This window comes from Falco peregrinus, chromosome 3 (assembly GCF_023634155.1).
Source record: "Falco peregrinus isolate bFalPer1 chromosome 3, bFalPer1.pri, whole genome shotgun sequence".
Lineage (NCBI taxonomy): Eukaryota > Metazoa > Chordata > Aves > Falconiformes > Falconidae > Falco > Falco peregrinus.
The window spans coordinates 15130931-15158609 of record NC_073723.1 but is presented as its reverse complement, the minus strand read 5'-3'; the positions used below and the strand labels follow the sequence as shown (position 1 = coordinate 15158609).

The window sequence follows — 27679 nt, the reverse complement described above, 5'->3', positions numbered from 1 at the left end:
AATCCCTTCATGTCCCAAAATAAACAATGAAATTTTCTCTTTGAGATCAGACTTTGATGTTTTATTAATCACTAATTTTCCATGGGAAAATTCTAGTATTTTTTATATTTAAATAAATATATAAAGGCAATCTGTATGTTACTTTTCACTGCAAATGACATCTGATACCATAGTATGAACCAATGTAGGCCAGCTCTTACTTTCAGCAACAATCATTTTCCCAAATCTTCTACATGCCAAAGACTTTATTTTACCTTCTGCTAGTGTCCAAAGGGCAGAAAATAAATATCCAAGCAACTGAATCCTTTAAACAATATAAGCAGTTGAGGTATTTGGCCCTTGGTCATAACTATCAATAAAATATATTCACTGGATAGATTCATATTAATTTTTACTTCTGATTTTTTTCTTGCTTTATTGCTTCACTTGAGAAGCAAGAGGTAAAGAGTTATATTTCAAATAGATTGCAGCTATATTCACTTTCCAAGATGAACACTTAGGGATTTCAATTACCTCATTAACACCAGAGGTCACCCTCACTATAAGTTTTAACATTCACATAGGGATATTTTCTACAGCAGCAGACCTTAAGTGAGATTGGAGACACCTCAAAGGGCAATCAATCAGAGCAGGGCCACTCTCAGTGGCTTTTGAGTAGCTCCAAGAACTGAGACTCCATAGCCTCTCTGTGCAGCCTGTTCCAGTGTTTGACCACACTCACAGTAAAAAAAGTTTCTTCTTAATGTAAATGCAATTTAAATTCCATCACAAATTTCAATTTCAGAACAGTCTGGCTCTGCCCATCCCCCCCCACACCCCCCAGCTCTGCCTGATATTTAAATACATCAGTAAGAACCCCTGAGCCTTCTTCAGGCTAAACACCGGGAGCCTCTTCCTGTACCCAAGCCTTAATCATCTTTGTGGCCCTTTGCTGGACACAATCCTCTATGTCTGTGTCTGTCTTATACTGGGGAGCCCAGAACCACACAAGATGCTCTAGGTATGGTCTCTCAGTGCTGAGTAAAAGGGAAGGATTGCCTCCCCAAATGAGCTGGCAAGGCTCTTCCTAGTGCAGCCCAGGATGCTCTTTGCCACCTTTGGTGTAAAAGCACATTTGCTGGCTCATGGTCAACCTGGTGTCCACCAAGATCTCCAGGTCCTTTCCTGCCAAGCTGTCTTCTAGCCAGATAGGTGCCAGCCTGTACTGTTGCATGAGACTCTTCCTCCCCAAGTGCAGGACTTGGCATTTTCCAGCGATGAAGTTCACAAGGTTCCTGCTGACCCACCTCTCTAGCTTGACAGGGTCCCTCTGATTAGTGGCATGGCCATCTGCTCTGTCAGCTGCTCCTCCCTGTTTTCTATCACCTGCAGACTTGCTGCGGCAGCACTCCAGCCCCCCATCCAGCAGATTAGTGAAGAAGCTACACAGCACTGGGGCACCTGTATTGACCTGACCACTAGGTACACCTAGTGTACCTGCTAGGGCACACCACTAGCAACTGACCTCCAGCTGGACGTAATGTCACTGATGACAAATCCTCGGTTCCAGCAGTTCAGCAAGTTTTCAGTCTGTGTAACTGTGGCTGAACTAGTCTACATTTAGCTTGTCAACAAAGGCTATTTAGGGAATCAGTTTCTGCCAGAGCATGCTGCTAGCAAGGAAAGATTTGCATTGCAGGTCTTGGAAATAACGGGGTTTAGATTAAAAAAAAATAAAAGTAGGAATTTGTTATTTATTTTTTTTTTACAGTGCACTGGAAGGACACCAGGTGCTGAGAGCAATGCCCGACATCCCCCCCTGACACTAGTTTATCAGATGAAGCCACAGGGTTGCGCTGCGCTGGAGAAGCTTTGCGCTTTGCCTGCGCCACTGCCCGGCCGCCCCCTGAGGGAGCCGTCCGGCGGCGCTGCGGGGCTCCCCCGGCACCCACCGGCTCAGCCAGCCCAGGCCGAGCCCACGGCGGCACCTCCGGCCACACAGCAGGGCGCCAGGGCGGGGGAAGGAAGGAAAGAAAGGAGGCGGCAGCGGCCTGCCCTCGCCTCAGGCGCCGCGCCTCGCCTCAGGCGCCGCGCCCGCCGCCGCCGCCTCCCGCCGCGGGGGGCGCGAGCTCGGGCCGCCTGGCGGCGCCTTGTTTCCATAGCAGCGGGAGTGCGTCCGTGCCGAGCCGAGCCCCGCCGAGCCCCGTCGAGCCCGCCCGCCCTCCCGGCGCCTCGGCTCGTCCGCCATGAGTGAGCCGGAGGTGGAGGCTCTCGTCTCTCGGAAGTACGAGATCAAGAAGCGGTTGGGCAAGGGGGTGAGTGTGCCGGGGGCCTGGGGGGCGCGGGGGGACTGGGCGGGGGGTCCCGCCTTTCCCTGCGGCCTCCTGCCGCAGGCCTGAGCCGCGCTTAGTGCTGGAGGCCCGGACGTTTATACAGCTGAAGAAAAACTGGGCTTTGAGATATTTATTGTGACTCATAGAGAAAAAAAATCATAAATCGTAGCTTGATAACTTTTCTGTGACTTCTTATAGTCGTTACACAACTAAACTTCAGAGGAAGTGTTATGTGGTAGCGTGTGAAACTGAAAATACCCTTAAATTCCCCATCAGGCTTCCCCCCCCCCCCCCCCCCCCCCCGGTAACTTACGGCCACACAAAGCACTGAACTACTGAACTTGCCTGTACACCTGGTTTCCAGTAAAATGAATCTGAGTCTCAAATTATATTCTGTTTGTGCCAGCCAAATTCTTTTGCCTTTGCCGTAACCCCATTGCTTCAAGGATTTATGCAGCATAAAATATTTTTTTTCCGCATAAATTTCATATTTTTGTATGTGAACCAACGTTAATGCCTAAGATCTTTATTCTCAGGCAGCCTCCAAACCTTTCCTGTTTATCTGCTTTTCTGTTCTGGCAGCCCTTTGCAGTTGTTTAGTTGTGTTGATACTGGAAGTTAAATATTTCGTGTACAAGGGGGCACTTCAGAGGAGCTTATTTTCTTCATTATCCTCCAAGACAATGCTTTCATTTTCTCCTTTTAAATTCACATTGATCTTTCTTACTGCTGTAATTCATTCTAAGTTTGCCTCTGACTTGAGGTTTTGTGGATAACTGGCTAGCTGAAAAAGGTCACATAGACATAGTCCAGCTGGCTGGACAAAAATGCACATCGCTCTCAGCTTATCTGAAGTAAAGCAAAAATACACTATTGTTGGCTGTTCTTGTTACACAATAACAGGAAGATTGCGGTGGGAAAAGAATGTTGCAGGTGGGAACAGATAACTACAGAAGAGAAACTAGGGGCGGGCTTGATATTTAGGCAACTAACCAATAATGAGCTTAACTTTTGTAATATGTATGAGCTAATTATAACAAGGCATAAAAGGTGACTGTAAGGCACAATAAATGAAGTCTGCTGATCACTCATATTGAGTGACTGTGTCTTCCCTCCGTCGCGACAAGGTTTGATGCCATCTTGTTATTAGTTATCACCTTTCTCCCTTCGACAATGGAATATATTACATCTTTCAACATGCTAGGTTCTTTGAACAGAATGACATTATTCTTTCATCTGAAATGTCAGATTATTTGAGAGATCCATTTGAAGACTGTTCACAAACATAACTACATACATTCACATCTTTAAAGGACTTTAGTGGTTTCAGGTCCATCATCACTGACATTATCAAAACTACTAGTCAAGCTCTTGACTTAAGTGCTTCCAGTCTCCTAAATACCTGTGTTTCCTGCCTCTTTTATGAGAAAGTTCTGTATGTATTGTGTTTGCACACACCTAGTGTACTTACCAGAGCACTAAAAAGGCTGTTGGAGTCCCTGAAACAGATGAGGATTGCCCAGAATATAAAGCAGAGAAGTGCAGCAGCAAGGGAAATACACTGTTCCTGTACAGTTTGGGGTTTTTTTGTTGGTTTTGGTTTTTTTGTTGTTGTTGTTTTGTTTTTTAACTAAAATCTGTGTTGTCTACTAAGGGAACAGGAAGTTTAACCTGAGTTTTCCCTATTCTGGATGACTCTGTGATACTTTGCAAAAGGTGATTACTTGGTCTCCCTTGTGATACAGAACCAGTTTTCTTATTTTTAGGTCACAGATTTGAATTTTAGCTTTCCACATTCTAGGAGATGCCTTACATCTGCACAGTGGGGTCATTCCTCATTCAGAAATGCCCAGTTAATATTTAAACACTTGTAGAAAGTGAAGCAGCTGTAATATGAGATATTGAGTGATTTTCATGCTTAAATACTCAGATAGCAACATTGAGGCAGACTTCCCAAGAATATGTGTGATCCCGGAGTATGGGTTCAGGTCCTTTGCTGTGCATCAGGAATTACAAACAGTTGGCATATAAGTATCTCAGATAAGTGCTATAATACTACTACACTGTTGGCAATTGGGGTGGCTCTTTCTTTCCAAGTAACAAGTGACAGGATGAGGGGAACCAGCCTGAAGTTATGCAAGGTGAGGTTTGGATTGGATACTATGAAAAATTCCTTCACCAAAAGGGTTTTCAAGCACTGGAACAGGCTGCCCAGGGAAGTGGTTGAGTCACAGTCCCAGGAGGCATTTAAAAGACATGTAGATGTGGTGCCTGGGGACATGATTTAGTGGTGGGCTTGGCAGTGCCAGGTTAACAGTTGGACATGATGATCTTAAAGGTCTTTTCCAACCTAAATGATTCCACAATAGTGTCACTACAGGCCTTGGTAAAAAGTGCCTCTCCATCTTTCTTGTAAACTCCTTTGAGTATTGAAAGGTCACAATGAGGCCTCCTCAGAGACTTCTCTTCTTCAGGCTAAACGCCAACTCTCTCAGCCTTTCTTTGCAGAAGTGTTTCAGCCCTCAGGCCATTTTCTTGTCCCTCTCTAACTGATCCATGTCTTGTGCTGGAGACCCCCGAGCTGGACACAGTGCTCCAGGTGGGGTCTCCAGACCAGAGCAGAGGGGTTTTTTAACCCTTTTAAAGGCTGACTAAGCTTCTTTTGTTACAGCCCAGGATATGCTTCGCTTTCTGGGCTGCAAGTGCAGACTGCTGGCTCATATCCAGTTTTTCATTAACCAGTACCTCGAAGTCCTTCTCCACAGGGCTGCTCTCAATCCATTCCTCCCCCAGTCTGTATTGATACTGGGGATTGCCCCGACCCAAGCGCAGGGCCTTGCACTTGACCCTGCTGAACTTCGTGAGTGTGTACATCTACTATTGGCTGCTTTGGTGGCCAGGATGCTTGACCTTGTGGACCTTTGGTTGGAGTAAGTACAGATGTTCTTAGTCCTGGACTCAACCAAGTATTGCCCATTGGCCTAATGTCTCTTTCTTCTGCGTAGCTGGTGATTACCTCTTCTTTCAGTCTCTGTTGAGCACGTTCTTCTTCCACCTTCCACACCGAAGGTCTAAACTGTGCTTAAGGTGTCATAGTACACTGTTCATCTGTCCTTTTTCTCCATAGGCTTATGGCATTGTATGGAAAGCAATCAATCGCAAGACAGGAGAAATAGTTGCTGTTAAAAAAATTTTTGATGCTTTCAGGAACAGAACGGATGCTCAGGTGAGAAATCATTGTTCTAACATGTCCTGAAAAATGTGGTGGGAGTTCATAGATATTTTCAGGATTTATATCTCGAAAGGTGTTAGTTATTTGACAATTATGCATATAATAATACAGTCCACAGCTGTATTAGGATAAAAGGGAGAAATAAATATCAAGCTTTGTATATTATGGCATCTACAAAATACTGTTTGATGTCCCTGAAGAAAAAGTGCCTTCATAGGCATTCACAATTTGATTCTCCCTTATGTTATGGTATAGTGTCTAAGCACAGAGAGCATACTTGTGACTCTCTGGTGAGCAACTGGGTTTTTTCTAGCATGTCTACTATATAAGGGTTTGCTTCGCTTTAGAGATTAGAATGAATTTAACCTACTCGTGGGAAGTCCATAGTCTGTTCTGTCATTCTGTTGAGGTGTTAATAAACTTTTTTTTTTGTTTATTTCTAGAGAACATTTCGAGAGGTTATGTTCCTGAAGGTAATGTCCATTTCCCCCCCTCCTATCTGACTTTTAATTATCTCAGATGTTGTACACGTATTTTCTTCCCACTGTTTTTCAAAATGCAATGATCAGTGTTGACAACTCTATTCATTTCTGCACCATCTTGGCAAATGGTCTTTCCATGACCAGATAAAAACACCTGAATGAAATGGAAAGTTGGTCTTACTTTTTTTGAGATAAACCCTGTTCTTTCACCATTTTTAGCAGTATGTCTGTTCTAGGATCACCATATTGACTTGCACTTTCTGTTACTTCTTACTTCCTTGTGGGTAGAAAGTGTTTTTCTTAAATTTTAAATGCCATAATCCAGAGGTGGGGCTGGGGTGTGGAAGAGATTTGCATGCCAAAATTTTTTTCCTTCATCATGTGAGAAGCAACTTGACCACTTGAAATAATTAAAGCAAAACTAATATGGAAGTTACGTATGGAATTCCTTAAGGCTGGTCTTATTTTGATATAATTGACCACACACTATGCCTAATTACGTTATCAATGGCAGTGGCATTAACATTATCTGTCCGTTCCTCCATAGACTTATTGTGTAGAAACACCAGTGTTTCTGAATAGTGATAATGTTATAACTATGATTTTTCTAAGGACACAAGCCAGGCTGGGCTCATAGGAAGATGTATTTCCTAAGACTGTCAAGTATAAGCAGGAAAGAGATGAGGTTTTTTACTTTTTAATTATTCTTTCAGCCTGAAGCAGAAGCCGAAAACTGAAAAGCTAAAAAGATATGAGAGCAATTCCTTAGAAGTTAGTTATCTGTAAGTTAGATCATCTCTGAAAGTATAGCACATCTGGAGTAGATGGGTGGAGAAGGAGTTGGGAGAAGAAGGATATTTCTGCTGAAGGAAAGGACTAGTAATTTTGGGAGGGGGAGATTAATGTGCTATTATGCCCTTACTTTCATGTCTTTTGGTGACCAATAGATTTAAGAATTGTCATTTTCCCCTCCTATTTTTGAAGGTATCTTACAGCTTTTTCTTGAGGTTCAAGACTGAGAGATCAGAAAGGGAAAGACATAAGAAATACTCTTTCATTGATTGGTAACCAGGTGCTTTCTGTGCACGTTACTTCCTGTGTGTAATGATTGCTTAGTTTAATCTGTATGTTTATCATATGAGAATTTGATGGACTGGATGAAGTTTATTGTAATTGAGAAGTGTTGATGTTGAATCTAGGCATTTTGGTGATTCTCTTCTGGGTGATATATAATATGCTGGTTGTCAAGCTGCTTGCAGGTTTTATGTTTATTGTTTAGTATAGTTGTAGGCCTATTTGGTGCATTTTGGGCCACATTTTAGAATGTCATTTTTGGTGATCAGTGAGAGCATTGTTCTTTAAGCAAAACTAAGTAAGACTGGCTCTGACCACATTTTTTTCAAAGTGGGTTGTTTTTTTAGTATGGATTGAAACTTTTTCTTAACTTTCCGTTATCAGTTCCGGGGCAAGACAGTGTGAGACAATGGGGTTTTCCTGCAGTGCGAAGTAAGTTCTTGAACAGCTCAAGTTACATGGTCAAGACTGATCTGCATCTCTAGAAAAATAGCCCTTTTGGGTATAAAAACTTTCTTTAGATTATTTGGATAGGTATTTTGAATATTGTCCTTAGAATAAGTGCAAGGGTATTTGACGGCCTGGTTGTATATTACTGCTTTGTAAGTATATTTTCATGGGTTGCTGCAGGTGAGTGTGTTGGTTTGTGGATTTTTCTAGATGTAATACATTATAACCAATTTATGTTTTGGCCTCAGAGTCCAGGAAGATGGTGCTATTTGTAAGAATGTGCTGGAGATAGCTTAATATTATGATATTTTAGACTGTTCATAACTGAATTTGTGACAGAAATAGATAAAAGGTCTGTATGGCTGGTTCAAATAACAAAAAATTCATTTATGTATTTTAGATATAAGTGTAGTTTTATGGTGCAGCTATTTGTACTTTTATACCCAGGGTAGTTCATGAAAATGTTGGCATACTGTGAAGTGTTCAGTGTCTCTAGGTGCATAGAAGTGTTACCTATAGGAAAAAAAAGTTGTTAAGACTGAGGATGAAGTAAATGATCTTGACGGCATTGTAAGTCTCCAAATGTGAGGACAGAATTCACCTGCGGTTTAAGATATCTATTTTTAGGTACTGTTTGTATGCTGACTGCCTGATTTCCCATTACAGTCAGTTCAATCAATGCAGCCTGTAGAGTGTTTCAGCCTGCTCTCAAATAGATACTTTTTGGTTGGGTGGGTTTTTGAATTATGAATATTGATGGCAACTTTATTCTGTTTTCACTGCCATAATGATTTTTTGTGTTCATTAGGAAATAGAAGGTGCATAAAGCTGAGTGGATTTTATTCACAAACGCTATAGAGGGATTTTTAGAACTAGTACTTTGGACAACAGAGTTGTTCGTTGATTGGTTTTTTTTTTTAGGTTAACTGCCTGGTTTCATACTGTGGAGCAAGCTTAAATCCTTTGTTTTTAATTTATTTCAGTTGAAGCATAATGAAGGAAATAGCATGTTAATGATTGTTCTAGGCAATAATACAAATGAAATTATAATTCACAGGCAAGACACTTGATTTTGACAGTTGGGTCCCTTACCTCTGCAGGAATTTGGAGAACATCCAAATGTTATCAAGCTGCTTGATGTTATCCGAGCTCAGAATGATAAGGACATCTACCTCATCTTTGAGTCAATGGGTGAGACTTAGCATTGCATCAGCCATTTAAATACAGCCTCTCCTATGAGTTATCTTTGTTCCTTACTTTGATAGTAGTGTGTGATGATTCACATGACTATTCATATAAGTAGACCTATAAGTAGGAGCAGTACAGGCTGTTTTGTATATATATGTCAGTTGTAACTAGATGGATATAGCAGTGAGGCTTTAAAGGGACTAATAATTATATGAGAGCTGGCTGGTTGAGATGAAGGAAAGACAGCAGTGAGCAACAAATTAGCAGGCTTATAGAGACAGAAGAGTTACATATGGAAGGAACTGTGCAATTTTGTTATAACAAAAGTATGCAATAGTAGAAAAGTTACTGTAGCATGAGCTGCAAGTCAAACCCATAATACAGAGAGATTGCACTACTATTAGTAATGACAGTGTTAACTTCTGTTGAAGATGCACTTGAAAGATTACAGTTTGGACAATGGTCTAGTCTGGCCTTGCTTTGAAGAACTTATATTCACAACTTGGTAATCTTTTACTGATGTTAGATATATTACTGATGTAATATATTACAGAGACAGATTTACATGCTGTGATTATGAAGGGGAATTTGCTGAAAGATATCCACAAGTGTTACATTCTCTACCAACTCCTGAAGGCAACTAAATTCATCCACTCAGGAAATGTTATTCACAGAGATCAGAAGGTATATTTCAGTCATAGTATTTATCCTTCACTCAAGTTTTCTGTTAAACACTAAATGGAAAAGTATGAAAAGAATGAGACTAGTAAAAGAACCTTGATAATAATCTTCTGCCATTCAGAGAGTAAAAAGCTTATTAATTTTCCTTTGTTCAATTCAGCCTTCAAATATCTTACTGGATGCAGACTGCTTTGTTAAACTTTGTGATTTTGGGCTGGCCCGTTCTTTATGTCAGATGAATGAGGACCAAGGCAATCCTGCTCTAACGGAATATGTGGCAACACGCTGGTACCGAGCCCCTGAGATCTTACTTTCCTCTCGGAGGTAACTGCTTAATGCGAGCGAAGGGATGGGATTTCAAATTTTTTTGGCACTGGGAAAATATATTGTCTAAAAGTCTTAAATATTTTCATTTTAGATGTCACCAGATGCAATGTCGTGTCAGCAGTCCATTCTGTCAATATGGATTTAAACTTAAGTTCTGCAACATAAAAATCTCTCATGACATGTACATTTCCTTCCTGTTTTTTTAGATTGTCCATTTACATACATTATCAGCTCACCTGTTTGTCATCCATTCTCCCACTAGACTTGCTTTTTCTCCCCTTAAATCTGCGTTTTTACAAAATTTGGTTGAGTATTTCAGTCCTCTTTTACAAATTTAATGAGAGTTCTTTGATAGACCTTCAGAAAATATGCTGTAATCAGATGTTAAATCAGCTGCCTGTTAGTCAGGATTAGTCCTTTTTTTGACTTAAATATACAAAATCTTATTGATTGGAAAAGAAAATAAATACAGGATGGGTTAGTATCCAAAATTTGAAATGCAGCTGTTTTGCAAACTGTCATTTACCTATTGTTTGACATTTACTTTAGTAATAGTAACTACTTTCTAGATAGATTATGCCCTGAAAAGTCAGTTGTTTCCAAACAGCAACTCCTATCCTCACTGTTGGTCATGTGAAAAGTATCTGTTACCTTCTCCTGGCATTTACCTTTAATATATTTCCTTTTATGGTTTCCTAGAGTGTATTTTAGTAGGATAAATCTCCTTTCTGTTTTATGCTCGCAAGCTTCATGATTCCTGAATCTCATTCACTTTATAGTTAAAACCTGTGAGCATACATATTCAAGGAGTCATCAAGCTTGTTTTTCTAGCAAAATAAGGTAATGTAGATGATGTGAATACCAGGTACAGAAAAATATTTGCTTGATTTAGTCCTAACTGTTCTATTCTTATTTGTAGTTACACTAAAGGTGTAGACATGTGGAGCATTGGCTGTATTCTGGGAGAGATGCTACTTGGAAAACCTCTTTTTCCAGGAACATCAACAATGAATCAAATAGAGCAGATCTTGAGGGTCATTCCTGCCCCATCCCCAGAAGGTAAGACTCTTTTATGGGGAAAGTTATTTAGAGAAAAGATTAAAAGGGTGAAGGAAAGCAGCCCAGCTGGATCAGGGAAGAAGTTATCTCTTGCAAGTTGTTCCAGCATCTTTCCAAGGAAATTAAAGACTTAACTGTGAAATGTTAGTGTTAGAGGAAAATAAGCCCATACTTCATTAGATGAGAAACAAGAACCAGGCCTTCAAAACATTTATGAGATTTCTAAGAGGATAACAGTTTAAAACAGAGTATCATACTTCAGTGGGACTTGTGTAGTAAAGGTAGATTGGACTTTTTGGTCTGGAAATCTAAACACGGAAGCAAAAGACCAAGTAAATATGTGTTAAATCTAAAAGGGATGATGATGATGATTACGATTGTCTTCTATGAGATCCAGTCTAACAGCCCATACACTTTATAAACTTCTCCAGTAAGTTGATACGTTCTAACTGAGCTAGCAGTTTTTTAGAAAAATAACTGCCTTCAGTTTAAGGACATCACAGTTTTGGAGAATTTCGTCCAAGCTTAAAGTTATTTATAGTTTTTATTAGAGATTTGGTTGCAGTGAATGAAATATGAGTGGAAATGCGTGTGTGTGAAAACACCAAAACAGAAGTTAGAAGAATAACCAGCACTAATAACAAAAAAAATGCTATTCCATTCTCAGCAATACAATTGAGGAATGTGTTGGTAACGTCATCATGAGAAGGTCTGCATTCTAAGAGCACAGGACAAATGAGTCATTAACAGAAGGTCCTGTGTCCTTACCGCAGGAAAATGGCTGCAAGGTTGCAGCTTATAGCAGACACAATTTCTATTTCTTTTAGCCAAACAAGTGAAAACAGGCACTTGTTCAACAGTTATTGCAAACACGGAAAACCAAGCTATGAGCAGCAGCTTTGCCTAGGATTTATGGGGACCAAAGAAGCAAGATTCTGAAGAAAAAAAAAAAAAAAAAAAAAAAAGAAATATCCCTTATTCTCTGTGTCCCACACAAGTGATCCTGGCTAGATCATTTGGCCTCACATAGCTTGGTGCTTCTGCATATGTGGGTATGAGTGCAAGTTTATGAAATCTATAATAGAATGAACAGGAATTGAGAAAATCAGCTTAGAAAATTTGCAAGTAAATATTCCATCCCCCTTCTGTAAGTCCTCTCATTGAGTGTTATTAGGATAATTTCCAATATTACTATCAAATATTTGCTTTCCTTCATAAACTGTGTACCTCTGGTATTTGTAATTTTGGCATTAACAGTCTCCTTTCATTATTGCAGATATTATGGCTATACAGTCAGATTACAGGGCCTCAGTTATTAACTGCATGAGTTCCCGGTAAGCCTTCTATGTTTGATGTGTCTCAGAAGTCAACAATCTACCGTATGATGTTGGCAAAAAGTTCCCCTGAAGTCACCTTCCAGTGTTCACCAGTGGAAATGATGTCTGCTCTTTGCGGATTCACCTCCCTCTAGGGAAGGGATGTAAAGTTTTTTTAAAAAAATAATGATGGAGGGTTATGAGAATTTCAATGACATAATCTGGGAATAACAAAATGGACCTACATTCCAAGCTATTGTCATGTGTGCTTTGTCAAAATTAGAATATTTTCCTATCCTGAGTCATTTGGGTATCTGATGTCATCAGTTCACACATGGAAAGCCTGAACCTGTTTAGGCTGACAGCTTCATTCCAGCTGCTTAATGACTTTCACTGATTTTTTTTCCTTTAATTTTCTTTTTCCTTGTCTCTCTCATACTTCTTTCACATCCTCCAGTTATGTACACAGACTATCCCATTATTCTGCATTTATTACATACCTAATTAGTAAACGTTAGTAAACTTAATGCTCTTACACTATCCTATGGCCATAAGAAGTTACTTACCAGTCTCTAAGTATTCTCTACTCTTATCTGTCATGACATCAGTGGGCATCCTTCTCACTGGGGAGTCGGCAGTACGCATAGCCCAGCAATGTGTGGGACTAGTTCTCTGAACACTTACTGATACGTTTTATAGGTTTAGGTTACAGTGGCTCAAACCATGAGCTGTAGCAAGTCTGTTGATGTTCACGTGAACAGCATATGTGTGTTCATGCTGACTTCCTCATCTGGCATCCTGGAGCATTATTCCCTTTCATTCAGGGATGCCAGGATTCCTTTATCAATCTGTGCCACGCAGTTGAGCAACTGAGACCCGTTTGTCCCTGCTGATTCAGCTGTTAGCATGATGTGTTTGACCTTGTCAGGGGGAAGTGGATGGCCACAGTAGCCTATAGGAATTTCCCTTGATGCAACTTACAAATGTTGCTTCTTGTCCTTTTGTTGTGCACCGGTAGTGGGATTGATTGCAATGGAGTTAATTTCTTTCATAGCAGTTCATATGCTGCTATGTTTTATATTTGTGACCAAAACAGCACTGATAACACAGCAGCATTTCAGCTGCTGCTTAACAATGCTTGCAGAGCCCCCACAGCAAGTAGGCTAAGGGTTGGCCAAAGACTGGGAGGGGACCCAGCTGGGACAGCTGACCCTTCAGACCATATTCCATACAATAGAATGCCATGCTCAGCAATAAAATGGGGGGGGGGGAGGGGGAGGAATTTCTCTGAGGTAGCTGTTGGTCAGGCACTGGCTCAGTATCGGTCTGCTGGTGGGGACTGCTTTTGCACAACCTGGTTGTTTGTTTTTTTCCCCTTTTTCCCCCCCTTCGCCTTACTGAATTGTCTTTATCTCGACTTACGAGCTTTTCTTGCTTTTGCCCTTCCGATTTTCTCCCCATCCTGCTGAGGAGGAGAGACTGAGTAACTGGATGGGGTCTTAAGCTGTCAGCTGGGGTCACCCACCAGAGTCCTTTTTGGCACCCAAGATGGGGCCACAGGGGTTTGACATCACAGTGGATTTGACTGGAGTGTGCTAGACTGGAATTTGTAGCAGTTACACCTGTTTAGCTGTTGCTGATCATAATATTGATGTATTCTCAGCACGGGCTTATTTGTTCCTTTACCTGCTCCATGGCATGCTTCCTGTCTTGCTGTACATCAGATTTGAGGGCTTGTTAATGACTGCTTTCAGCTTTTGCACTTTGCTGTGGTGTTTAGCACTTTTTTTGTGTTTTGCCTGGGAGAGTTATGGTAAAAGCACTGCCCTTGAGCCTCTGCTGGTATTTAGGCCCTGCACTGGTTCTGTCCCAGTACTTTGGGAACCATCTTGTGGATACAATTAACAATTGCTCCTCTTCTCATCCGAGAGCCAATTGGTAGAGGAAGTAAAGAATTGCACCTTCCCCTTCTTCTTTCCTGGGATAGATATTTTTTTTTCCTGCCTTGTTAACAATAGCTCTTCAGTTTCTTGAATGTCCTTGGGTAACTAGAATGCTCTTATTGGTATATGTCAAGAATCTGATTTTGACTTTTCCTAAGGATAATTGACTATTTGTGAATGCCACACAGGGATATGCCCTGAGGTAGTCAGGTTATGTGTCACAGGTTGCATAGGAGAATTTGGGCAGGTACCTAGAGCAATTTTCATGTCCAGTGGTGTAGGACTTCACACCCAAACAAGTTTGGCATCCTGCTGAAGTGACAGAACACTTGGAAAGGATGCCCTGTGTCAAAGAGACAACAACTTCTCACACCATGCTGGGGCCTGGCCTACACCTGCCTTAGTGGGGTGAAAGGGTCTCTGGATCTGAGGACATAAAAATGGGCAGTGTGGCTAAGTCAGAGACCCAATCCTCCATGATAAGAGTTGCTCCTAAACAATAGAAGAGGAAGTGACTTAGTAAGGGAGGAAGAAGCTTGTAAGAGGGAGCAAGAGGAAGAATGAGAAGAGGCAGCTGGTTCTGCAGCAGAGCACTCACAAGAACAGAAGGGGGAAGAGACAGAAATCATGAATGAGTGCAGAAACTACCCAGTCCCTATCCCTGAATGGGCTGCAAGATATGCAGAAAAATTACAGCTGTCACACAGGTGAGGAGATTTATCACCTGGTTGCTCTGATGCTAGGATACTGGAGCCAGTGTTGAGTCAGGAATTGGAGCAGCAGCTGGGATGTCTGGGGAACTGATAAAGGGATCAGAAGAGCAGCAACAATCTGCAGCTTCTGGAGGTGACTTATGTTGAGTGTGGAGGTGAGGTATCCCCTCAAGGAGGACCTTGTAAACTACTGAAGCAAGTGGACCACTGTTGAGGGAGATACCCAGCACTAAGGAATTGGTGGTGGACGTGGTCTACAGCAACCTGGGCAATAATCAGGGCTCCATAGATCTGGGTGAAGCCCAGTGCACATGGTCAAAAGTTTGTACAGAGCACACCGACATTGTAGATCAGCACCCTGACAATACTCGTACAGACATTGAGGAACCAGCTGTAGACAGACTGGTTGGCTAGCTCTGGCAATACAAAGAGAATCTTTCTACCTCCCCAACCCTATGGTGTTGCAGCTATAGAAAAACTGTCCCCAAAGTTCTAGTAAATTCAGAGAGAGTATGTTTTCCTCCTCACCCATACCGGTTAGTGTCTTAGTTAACAGGAGTGCCACACGGAGTCAGCCTTTCTCTGTTCAAAGGAAAGAGAACCGTGCATGCCACCTTGTGGTTCTGTATGCATGACCATGGGGAGGACTTGAGGAAGTGGGATAGTGCATCGATCTTGGACTAGAAACTTGTATATGTGAATTGCAAGGAAAAACAGCAGCCAAAAAGGGTGCATTCAGGAAGGTGCCTGCTCCAGTTGCTGTTGGGCAATTTCCCAGACACAGTGGAAGGACTGATACTACTTCTGATCCTGGTTTGCAGTTACACGAGTTGGGTAATGAACGCTCTGACTAGGAGTAGAGGGGCCATGCCTCCAGCCAAGCAGAGCAAAGGCATAACTGGGTTTATTGGACCGTATGGATTCAATAGTCTGGCACATTGGACCCACAGGAGTATAAGGCTCTGCTGGATACCAGTGCACAGGGACCCTAATGCCATCAGGATACAAGGGGACAGAACCCACCTGGATTTCTGGAGCAACAGGATGGTCTCAACTGTTACCTGTGTTGGAGGCTGAAGTGACTCTAACAAGCACTAAGTGGCAAAAGCATCCTGTTGTGACTGATTCGGAGGCTCTGTGCATCCTTGGCATGGACTACATCAGGAGAGGCTACTTTAGGGACCCAAAAGGGTGCCAGTGGGCTTTTGGTGTAGGTGCCATGGATACAGAGAGGATTAAACAGCTGTCTAGCTTGCCCAGCCTATTTAGTGAATCCTTCTGTTGTAGGCTGCTGCATGTCAAAGAGCAGCAGCATGGGCAGGGAGGAGTGAGCAAGCAAGTAGGTGGGGGCTTAGTGGCCAGCTGGGGACAACCACCACAGCATCTCTGAGAAGAGCTCTCTCATTTCTATAACCCTTCTCTGAGTAGTGAAAGACAGCAATTGGAACTCTCCATTAATTCCTGGCTGAAATGTGATGGTCAAGTGGCTAAGTTTCTGATAGATGGCTCAAGCTAGGTAAAAGAGCAAGTGAAATCTTAGCCTTCAAAACTGAGAAGATTTTTTTCTGAACCACTCAGTCCAAATTCTATGTTCAGTGATGGATCATTTTTCAAACTAAAAGAATGTTGTCATAGAGTAACAAAATTATTTGAAATATCAATAAGTATCATGTTTTAAAATTGATTTTTCAAATGTATCAGATGTTCTTGTGTTTGTTATGTTAATAATTATCTTTAGGATTTCAAAATGCAAAACCAGATTTTTAAACTTCCTCTTCTCATTGCGAATTATACAGAATTTTTGTGGTCTAAGGGCTGGATTCATGGGGTCTTTAACAGTTCAACTGCAGCATCCAAGTTAGGAGTCTGGGCTTCCTGCATTGTCAAAAGAACAAAAGAATGACTTGTTGTCCAGAGGACTTGTTATTCCCCTGTTTCTGATACTGTCTGATATCTCACACTTTCCACTGAAAGAAGAGAAAGAAAGACTAGACTTGCAAGTTAGGCATTTCACAGAAGTTTCTAACACTAGGGAGGAGGTACTCAAACCTAATCAAAGGGGTAAAAGACTTTACCATACTCACAGGCCTATACTTCGGTGTTCCAGGATTATGATGTACTATTTGTGAGTGAACTCTGGAGTCAGGTGTCACCTTGATGAGATCCACAGAACTGTAATTCATGCCTTCACTGTGAATTGGGTGCTTATGTCATCATTTTCTGACTTCTAGGCAGCGAGTAACATTTGAGGAGATCTTACCATCCTCCACTCCATTGCCTGCCTTGGATCTTCTGAAGAAACTTTTAGTATTTAACCCTGATAAACGACTCACAGCAGAGGAGGCTCTGCAGCATCCTTATGTGAAAAGGTGAGAGTAATGCCAATGTGCAGTTTACCCTGATGACTTCTGAGATGACAGACCTGCTCTTGGCACAAGTTTTCTTTGTATGCATGGTAAGGAAAAGAAAAAAAAAAAGACAAAAATGATTCTTCATTTTCTCTAACCCTTTTTACACTAGAGGTTACACTAGATGATTTAACAATCCTTTTTAAGATTATATTGATCTGTTGTGCTGGTTTTAGTCTTAATGAATTACATTATGTGTTATCATCTTCTTAGGTTTCACTGTCCTGCCAGGGAGCCCTCTCTGGACTACGACGTGATTCTTCCTTTAGGTGATGATATCCAGCTGTCTGTGGGAGAATATCGAAATAAGTTATATGAGGTAATTTCTCTTGTTTTCCACAGTCCTAATCCTCCAAGTAACCTGCCATTCTTGCACACACTTCATGAATTCAGTCATTTTATTCTGTTTACATTCCCCTGGTCTTTCCATACATGCTTACAGTTAAATCTTGGTGCTTCTTATCAGTCAGCTTCATACTGTCATCATTTTTGAGAGATCTTTAAGTCTAGATTTCTGCTGGGAGAAGTCTGTAAAGCCTGATGTCTGAGAGACTGTGTTATTATTATGTTATTTTTATGAGGATATATTTTATTAGGATATTATTATGTTAATATATTATGTTGGATCCAACAGTGCAAGAGAGGTGAGGCTGCTGCCACTTTGTGTCCCCAGATCCAGCCAGTAGCAAGGCTGAAGATGCATTCTCAGTAGGCACACACACTGCATTTATACATGGCTGGCCACAGGGATCACAAACGGGCACTCAGAGCACTCACACATAGACATCACCATCAGCCTCATTCTGCTCCCTTCTCTGTCTGAGCAAGGTGGAATTCAACTCGTGAGGATATATACACACACACACATTAAAGGTGGATCCCTGCAGCAGCTGGTCTCAGGCACTCCATCTGCTCAGTAGCTGGTCCCTGGATCCCAGTCTCCTGAGTTGCTGGCACTTGGATATACAAGCCCCCAAGGCTGCAACCCTACTCCAGTTGCTGGTACAGGCCATGCACACAAACAGCTGGCCAGGACTTTCCAAGTCCCTTAGCTGACCTCTGTTCCCCCTGCCCCCAGGTGCTCTCACCCCTGGGGATGTGCAGGTGCTGTCACACCCTTAGAGACCTGCTCACCCCCTTGCTCCCAGGCTACTTGATCTATTCACCCATTAGTCTGACTTGATGTTTGCTAGCAATCACATGCTCACTTGCACACCTGCACTCTCTTCAGTTGCTGGCACCCGACACATGGGCCTGATCTGACACAGACCTGTGATCTGACTCCAGCTGCTGGCACTCACATCTGCATACACACACGCACAGACGGAAGAGACAGCCTCCCTTCCAGGAAGGAGGAAGGATTTTAGTAAGAAGGTAGGGCAAACTGCATTGATCAGGCGCGTGGCATGGCCAGACAAGCTTATTGACCAGCCAGCTATTTACACAGGACTGGCCATTTTTATACCTCTTGCCCCCTGCTTCCTGCACTTGTTCTTCCTCAAACCACCTAAACTCCTCTTTTCCTCTTTTGGCTCCCACCTTAAACATTCCATAAGTCCTGTGTGATCCCAAATGGCTTTCCCCTGCATCTCATAATGTGTCTAACCCCTAGACAGCAACCTCCACACCTCCATCTCTTGCCACTCCCCCATCCCCTGCTACCCTTAATCCCAAAGGTGATCCAGAGAAATCCTGATGACTTGTGATGAGTTTCGGGTCTGGACAATGGGGCTGATGGCTTTGCTGGGACAGCCCTGGCAGGGGCCTAGGCAAGGTGTTGAGTAGCCCTTGATTTGGGTTCCTGTCTGTGGTAGTGCATCCCTGTGCTCCTTTCAGCCTGTTGCAGATGGGCCTTTGATGAGCTGATGGCTTCCATGAAAAGGGGTCAGGGAGTAGCTCAGCAGCATATTATTTGGGCTCCCCATCCTGCCATTGTTTTTCTGAGCTCCATTGTGAGCGTGCAGACAAGCTGTTATCGCATAACCTAATGCTGAGTTTTTTTGCTGGAACATAAGTACCATTGCATGCTGCACCACATACACGGAACTATCAGATTTCAGAATAATTAATGAACAGAGGAGGAAGAGCAAGTGAAAGATCAATGTAGCTGATGTACTAAGAATAAAGGACAGTGATGTCTTAGGAGCCATATTTTGAATGCATTGACATGGGGGAAATAGTATTTGAAAAATCAGGAAATGATGCAATAATCAAGCAAACAGAAAAAAGACCTCTGCAAAATGTTCAGTTGTATGGGGAAAAGGAAAGATACTCCTTTTGATACCATTTGGTATATGTGGTAAGATCAAAAGGAAAATAAAAAGCTGTACTTTCCTTGTAGGCAGTGGGACTGAGTGCACCCTCAGCAAATTTGCAGATGATGCCAGGCTGAGTGGTACGGTTGACATGCCTGAGGGGCAGGATGCCATTTAGAGGGACCTGGGCAAGCTTGAGAAGTGGGCCCATGTGAACCTCATGAGGTTCAATAAGGCCAAGTGCAAGGTCCTGCACCTGGATAAGGACAGTGCCCAGTATTAACACAGGCGGGGGGATGAAGGGATTGAGAGCAACCCTGTGGAGGAGGACTTGGGGGTGCTGATGGATGCAAAATTGGATATGAGCTGGCAATGTGTGCTCACAGCCCAGGAAGCCAAGCAGATCCTGGGCTGCATCGAAAGAAGCGTGGCCAGTCTTTAGGGGGAGAGGATTCTCCCCCTCTCTCTCCTCCTTGTTTCTTAGCCTTGTACCTAGAATATCTGTGACCAATCTATTGGCATTTAGAATACCTTTACTACCTGCGCTTAGTATTCACTTTACTAGTTCATCTGCTCATGGCTCCTAACGCTCTTACCACCTTGGCAAGGATTCTGTTGCTAGATAATAGCAGTAGAGGTAGGTGAGAAGTAATTGCGAACTAACCAAAATGAATGTTGCTCTGACTCTTAAAAAATCAGCTTTGCAAAGTTCTAGAAAGGAATGGTAAGAAACAACATAGTTTTAACGTTTTGGGTATATAGATTCTGTCTTTTCCAAGGCTAATGTCCATTTTATTTATTGGTGTTCTGCCGCAGGGTATATCCTATTCCAATCCTTTTTCTTAATGCTTCCGCCTATTCTTTCTCTCCACTGAGAATAGCATTTCTATCGTCTTTCCAACCCTGTATTAATTTTAAAATTATACTTGTTACTTTTCCTGCTAAGTAAATTGCAGTTGTTTGTAAGTCTTTGGTTTTATGTTTTGTTCCTCTGCTCTACTATGTAGCTGAGTTAAGTCTAACCAACTTTTGCTTTTTGTAGGTGATCCTTGGAAAGAAATTAAATAGTCATCCAAAGGAGCAAGTGCAGAGAGAAAACATTCAACTAAGTCAGTCTGAATCCAGGCCACTTCCAGATTCCAGTTCTGTGACTTTACCTACCAGGAAAGGCCAGAGACAACCAACTCTGCCTCTTCTAAAAACTTCGTATGTGCATGCTGGAACTACAAGTAGTGTCCAGCCAGAAGTATCCAGCCGGAGTGAAGACTTAGGAAGAGCTTTATGTCAGAGATCAAAGATCAGTGTGATATACAATCCCATAACACACACTGTTGTTCAAAGTAGGTACTACCCTTCTACAGTGGGATGTAATCCACCATGAGGCATTATTATAGGGAAGAAAAAAGAAAAGAGATTGAGTGGGGAAAAAAATTGGGAGTATCTACATGGCAAAATGAGAATGTGAAAGTGTGGGAGGAAAATGACAGAAGAACAAAACACTGTTGAATGAGTTTGGGGTGTATGACATTCTCTTTGGCTCTTTCCTGCCTCAGTATTGACTCTGTGTTCCTTTCGGTTTTCTCTTTCCTTCTCTACTGCTGTTACCTTTTCCCATTCCCTTTTGAACTCTGGGGTTTTTTTGCCTACTACATTCTGATTTTATTCTGAGTATTTTTGTTGTGTTTGTGAGATGAGGTGAGATGGCAGGGGCTAACTCAGTTTTTATGTTCTGTCCTTGCCTCAGTTAGTGTGTTCTGTGTCCTCATGATCTTCCTACTTTCTCTCATGGTTTTTCTTCTGCAGATAATGCAAATTCTGGTGCTGTGATCAGGAACTGTTCTGCACCACCTTTTCAACAGGCCAGAATCTCCAACAATAGGAAACTTGAGAGACGAATCACGTGGGCAAATGCGAATGCTTGGCTACCTCCTACAAGTGTACAGAACCTGTATAATGTGAGTAGTAATGCTACCAAAAAAGCCAAACCCATCCTAACTTTTGATAGACCAAAATGATATAGACACAAAATATCTTGATTTGCAACTTTGTGAAGACACCTAAATGAGAGGCAAGACATATTGCTCTGTGAGTGAGCAGATTAATTTTTTGTCAGTTAAAATTACTCATGACAAAGATATACACTGCATTTCTGTTGCTTGTATGTGGTGTCAGTCAAATGGTACCAGTTTGACAACTAACTCTGCCTCTTCTAAAAACTTCGTATGTGCATGCTGGAACTACAAGTAGTGTCCAGCCAGAAGTATCCAGCCGGAGTGAAGACTTAGGAAGAGCTTTATGTCAGAGATCAAAGATCAGTGTGATATACAATCCCATAACACACACTGCTGTTCAAAGTAGGTACTGCCCTTCTACAGTGGGATGTAATCCACCATGAGGCATTATTATAGGGAAGAAAAAAGAAAAGAGATTGAGTGGGGAAAAAACTGGGAGTTTTTTAAACTTGAGTGGGGAGTTTGATAAGGCAGTTGGGCTTGTATGGAATATGTTTCTTTTACTAGAGAGCTGAAGCGTGTGCTCACTGTAGAGTTTCTGCTAGTAGGGAAGTAACTAGACATAATTTGCCTCTAATATGGGGGAGATTCACATAGATACTTGCAGTCTTCAGTGTTGCAATACCTACATTTCAGGTGTTTAGTCTACTAATGAAGTTTATGACCCTGAGTTTAGTGCCGTGCATGAGGCAGAGCGTTGAGAGGAAGACCACTTATAGTAATCACCAGGAAATGCCAAGGGCACAGATGTGGCTTAAACATGACATCTCCGACATATGTAATACTGATCTTCAGCTAGCCTGGGTTAATAAACACTAACTTTCTCCTGCAGTTTTAAGTTTAGCCCCAGTCTTTCAAAAACCTATCACCTGTGACTTGAGCAGCAAGAGTATTTTGGTGCCTATACGTTTATGCAGAAGTTCTGTGAATGACTGTTGAATTTAAGTATGGGAATTAGCTACTTCAGAGAACATGAAGGAACACAGCCCTTTTGTAAATCTAGGTCTCTGCCTCATTAGCAGTAAATTTGTTTTTCACAAAGATGAATTGTAATAGATCATATACGTCAGCTAACTGTAATAAAAAAGAAAAGTAAAAATATCTCTGCAGATCTTCTGCCTCTGCTTATTTTTCCCATCTTGAGTTTTTAATGCAATGTCTTTTGAGATGTGCTGAGATATATGACTTTTTTTCCACTGCCCTTTTTCTAGAGGACAGGCTAATTTTGGACTCCATTCTACTTTCAATTTTATCACTTCAGACAAGTGAGGATTTCAACACCATTTCAGACTTACCAAATTGTTAAGATTGTCAGCAGCACTGAAAATGCCCTTTGACTTTTAGAATCACAGATCAGTTGCTTTTACATTATCTTCAATGATGGCTTGTCCTGTCCAAAGTGTGGAGGTAGCAAATTCTTTTTTTAGCCAAATTGAGACTGTTGGATATTCCAGGCTTTGGAGAATTTGCACTACCTCTGTAGTCAACGTAATGGATTGCTGTTGTTGAACACTGAAAAGTTTCAGTCCTGTCCTCTCTGCTCCTCCCTCTTCCTTGTTCTTGGCCACATTTCCTTGTAAAAGTTCTTATCTTCATTGGGTTCTTAAATGACCTCCTTGCCCCTGCTTCTTTATTTTTCCTGAACTAGTTGTCTGCTGACTAGCTCAAGGAGAGTCAAGCCAACACAAAGTGATCAGGGGAAGAATATGGGAGGAGGCACCATAGATTACCTTTTTTGTGACACTGAAGATTGACTTGTTTGTTGTGGGACTTTCTCACATCCCCACAAAAGAATACTTTAGTGTCTATGTGCTGGAGCTCCAAACCATTCAAAATATATGCTGAGTGCAGTTGTGTGAAGGGACTTGTGACAGACACCACTATCCAAGATGAGTTGGGTGGGATCAATATCACATTTACCTTAAAGGAAATTATTTCTTTGAACACAGCTCTGAATGATCTGAACCATTTCAAGCTAGAAACAAGCTGCAGACACTTAAAAGTCAAGCTTGTTCCTACTGGATCTCTTTTTAACTGTTGTGATTGATACGAAAATACGTATGAGTAACTGCTAAAAGGAGACATAATTGCCAGTAGCTTCCAAGTGTGTCCACATGCACACTTAGAACCCGTCTGTCAGCCCCTTTGCTTTGGAATCCTATTGAAACTGTTTTGAGAGTGAGAGGAACCATTTATTCTAGAAGTGTGGAGCAAGTGTGGAACCATTTATTCCACAATATGAGATTGTGGAGATTGCTGCATGTGCAGATGTACATACAAACAATGCATTTTGAAGATTCTTTGGGTAACTGTGACCAACTTTCTGTTACTGGAAGAGCATAATAGGGAGATCACCCTACACATGCCCTGTGCTTTATATTTGTTCCCTGAGAAGCTAATCCTGATTAGTGTCAGAGACAGGATATTGTGGTAGAAGGTCATTAGCATTGGATGCTTCCATTGCTGGTGGCAGTGGTGCAGCTGAGGGGAACTGGGGTTGTTTAGTCTGGAGAAAAGTAGGCTCTGGGGGACCTTATTGCTCTCTATAATTACCTGAAAGTAGGTTGTAGACAGGTGGGGGTAGCTCTGTTCTCCCAGATAACAAGCGATAGGACAAGAGGAAATGGTCTCGAGTTGCACCAGAGGAGGTTTAGATTGGATATTAGGAAAAATTTCTTCACTGAAAGGGTGGTCAAGCATTGGAACAGTCTGCCTAGGGAAGAGGTGGAATCACCATTCCTGGAGGTGTTTAAAAAATGTGTAGATGTGGTACTGAGGGACATAGTTTAGTGGTGGACTTGGCAGTCATGGGTCAATGGTTGGACTTTATCTTAAAGTCTAAAAAAGACTATGATTGTGGCTTATCTTAAGTGAATGTTGACTTTTCCATCTTCGTTATTCAGCTTCAGCAGGAGCTGAAAATTTCTGATGTTCCAGTTTGCTCTGCGTTCATTTTCAATATCCTATCAGGCTCATGAAACATTTTTTCTCAGCTATTTGACCAGGAAAGACTCCTATAATGGCTGGGGTGACAGCAGCCAGTGCCACAATAGTGGGTGGAAACTCTTGCCTTTCAGTTAACTATAGAGGTTCACAAAGTGTAAGCTGCAGTGAAATAGCTCTCCTTGTGAACGGCAGATTCAAATGTATTATATTATTAACCCACCACAGGAGCTGATAAACACTGTATCCATATGCAGCTTCCAAGTCACAATGTCTTGAAGTAATTTCATTGACAGAAGCCAGGAGTATATATTGGGGAATTACGATGATGATCTGTCTTTTGTACATATATTTAAAACATTCACAACTGTTGAAAACAAAATACTAGTCAAACAGGCCTTTAGACTTGTGTTCTAGCGCAGGATTACTTTGTTGTATCTTGCTCCAGTGCCACTAGTTCATTCCTGATACACTCATTCTTAAGCCCTTCTCCCTCACGTCGTTCTCACCATCCTATTCTTGATCTTACAGAACAGTCTGTTTTGTTTATTATTCATATGGCGTTAATGATCTGTCCTACTCTGCACCTGAAGGAAAATCTGTATTCCTTATTTGGATTTTAGAAAGCTGAGTACAGGTTACTAACTATCTTGGCTGGCCTTTCTTGCACAGAATCCAAGAAATACTCAGTTTCAGAGCAAAGATGTTCATCCCCTTCTGAAGCCCAGTAAAAAGATGTTCCAGATTACTGCAAACGTGGGAGCTGCTGGTGATCCGAAAGCATTCATGGGCAGTTACTCCCAGGCCTATGGAACCATATGTAAATCTGCGCTGCAGAGCCTTCCGATATCAAAATCCTCCCAACAATACCAGCAGTGAACATGGAAGCATTCTAACCAGGTGAGGTACGTGATCTCATCAGTCCCCTAACTAAACCAGTGAGAGCAAAATATAACAGGCATTTGACAGTTAGTCCAGCTGAAGAGAAACGCTTTATTTATTGCATGGAACAATGTACTACTTTCCTCTGGACAAACCAAACGGAAAAAGAATCTTACCCCTTTGCCTTTGTCTTACCAGACAGGGCACAGCACTATTTGCTCCCATACCATGAGAACAAAGAATACTGTCAGTTAATGATCCTTGTTTGAATTATTGCAAAAAATTACAGAAAATTGCAGTATTCTGATACTTGAATATTTAGACTTATTCAGATACATTCAGGGCCTATGTGAACCTCAACTGAGGTTCAACAAGGCCAAGTGCAAGGTCCTGCACCTGGGTCAGGGCAACCCCCAGTATCAGTACAGGTTGGGGGATGAAGGGCTTGAGAGCAGCCCTGGGGAGAAGGACTTGGGGGTGCTGGTGGATGCAGAATTGGATGTGAGCTGGCAATGTGCACTCGCAGCCCAGAAAACCCAAGCATATCCTGGGCTACATCAAAAGAAGCATGGCCAGCCTTTAGAGGGAGGGGATTCTCCCCTCTGCTCTGCTCTGGGGAGGCCTCACCTGGAGCACTGCATTCAGCTCTGGGGTCCCCTGCACAAGACAGACATGGATTGGTTAGTGCAGGTCCAGAGGAGGGACACAAAAATGGCTCAAGGCCTGGAACACATCTCTTATAAAGAAAGGCTGAGAGGCTTGGGGTTGTTCAGCCTGGGAACAGGAGCTGGAGAAGGTTCCAGGGAGACTTTATTGCAGCCTTTCAGTACTTAAAAGGGGGCTTATAAGAAGGGCAGAGAGACTTTCACCAAGGCCTGTAGTGACAGTAAAAGGGTCAGCGGTTTTAAACTAAAAGAGGGTAGGTTTAGACTGGACATAAGGAAGAATTTTTTTACGATGATGGTGGTGATACACCAGGTTGCCCAGAGCAGCTGTGGATGCCCCATCATGGGAGGTGTTAAAGGCCAGGCTGGACAGGGCTTTGAGCGACCTCATCTAGTGAAAGATGTCCCTCAAGGCAGGGTGATTGGACTTAGGTGACCTTTGAAGGTCCCTTCCAACCCATTCTATGGTTCTTCAGCAGTTTCAGGTGCACTGCCTAAATGTAGATTTACCTTTCTTTTTTTTTATGTAGATTTACCTTTATTTTTTGAGTGGAACAGGTAACCAGCTGTTCTCTGAAGACCAAGAAGACTGAACTCTTCACAGATAATCTTAAAGCACTTCATTTTGGTTTCCACTAATTTCTATGGCCCTTCTAGGGTAAATGAACATAATCAACAGTGGCTTATTTTCATTAATATCAAGTAGAAAAGCATTTTAAATATAGGTGGGATCTGCTGTAATATTTAATAGCTTACCTACCCTGTAATATTGTAAATATTGTAATAATAAATACTTTATATTCCACTACAGAAAATCTTTCTTTCAATCAATGTTTTCTGTGTGTGAAAGGGAAAAATAAGGGGTATTTTGTTCAGTGAATAATAGTAATATATTTTTTTTTGCTTTCAGAAAGCAATGTTCCAAGAGATACTACTCCTGAAACATAAAGATGTTATCAGGCAACAGTGGGACTATAGTAAACTTCAAAACCATATTCCTGTTTTAATGCTGATTTTTCATACGTTGTCCTCATTAACTTGAAGTTCTTGTAAGAAGGTTCTGTCCCTGAAATTTTAACTTCACCTATGATAAATGGTTGTTATTCCTGAATGTTGGGACTACAGTTACAGAGAGGACTGAGACACTAAATTCCAACATGTGAGTACCACTGCCATTGATAGAACATCCATTTTATCTTATAGTGCCTAAACACCAAAGGCTAGTCCAGTTAAAAAAATATACATTCACTTCTGGTACCAGGTGTAGGCACTTAAGTCTGGTAATACTAGCGAGCTGGGAACGCAGCTCACAAGGGAAGGCCTGGTTTATTCTGATATATTCATAACCTAGGCATTTCCTCTCTCAGGTACAGGCAGACACAGGAAATGGCAATGACAGGGGGAACGTGTGTAAGCAGTGCTCTGTGCAGCACGTTGGCTCTTGCGAGTCTAAGGTGCCAGTTCTCACGCACGGAAAAGGGAGCCTACTGCTTAATTTGGGGTTGTGACTTCCACTGAAAGCCTAGCACCTAGCAATAGACAATACAATGCGACACCCAAGATCCTCTGAGAACCCAGTCTCAGACAGATAGGTGATAGGCTGTAACACTAACTTTTTACTCCTAAAATGGCTTTTGTTATTAGCAAGTGAATTAGTTATTCTGCAGTATTTATGTACACCTATAATATCTGGTAATCCACGGATCATTGAAAGAGATGAGTTATTCTGGTTCTGGT

The 27679-nt window shown here is 41.9% G+C and overlaps 1 protein-coding gene across 6 annotated transcripts; it reads left to right on the top strand.

The window, feature by feature from the left end:
* The first annotated feature begins 2132 nt into the window (after positions 1-2132).
* Positions 2133-27062, top strand: MAPK15 (mitogen-activated protein kinase 15). Of its 6 annotated transcripts, none has more exons than XM_055799881.1 (14): positions 2134-2294; positions 5440-5538; positions 5988-6017; positions 8651-8741; positions 9292-9422; positions 9580-9743; positions 10666-10805; positions 12082-12139; positions 17009-17146; positions 17399-17504; positions 20483-20780; positions 21244-21395; positions 25068-25295; positions 26853-27062. In XM_055799881.1, the coding sequence occupies exons 1-13, from the start codon at positions 2226-2228 to the stop codon at positions 25272-25274; spliced, it is 1683 nt and encodes a 560-aa protein (XP_055655856.1). In that variant the 5' UTR covers positions 2134-2225; the 3' UTR covers positions 25275-25295; positions 26853-27062. The 6 variants fall into 6 exon arrangements, with proteins under 6 accessions (XP_055655854.1, XP_055655856.1, XP_055655855.1 ...); XM_055799880.1 differs by having other exon boundaries at positions 25068-25300; XM_055799878.1 differs by lacking the exon at positions 26853-27062 and adding an exon at positions 26473-26747.
* Positions 27063-27679: the final 617 nt, after the last annotated feature.

What these genes read in the sequence shown, in the direction of transcription:
- MAPK15 (XM_055799881.1), top strand. Translation starts at nt 2,226, where the DNA reads ATGAGTGAGCCGGAGGTGGAGGCTCTCGTCTCTCGGAAGTACGAGATC. An exon ending in AGAAGCGGTTGGGCAAGGGG is followed by an intron (nt 2,295 to 5,439) that starts GTGAGTGTGCCG and finishes TTTTCTCCATAG; the next exon opens with GCTTATGGCATTGTATGGAA. An exon ending in GAGAGGTTATGTTCCTGAAG is followed by an intron (nt 6,018 to 8,650) that starts GTAATGTCCATT and finishes TTACCTCTGCAG; the next exon opens with GAATTTGGAGAACATCCAAA.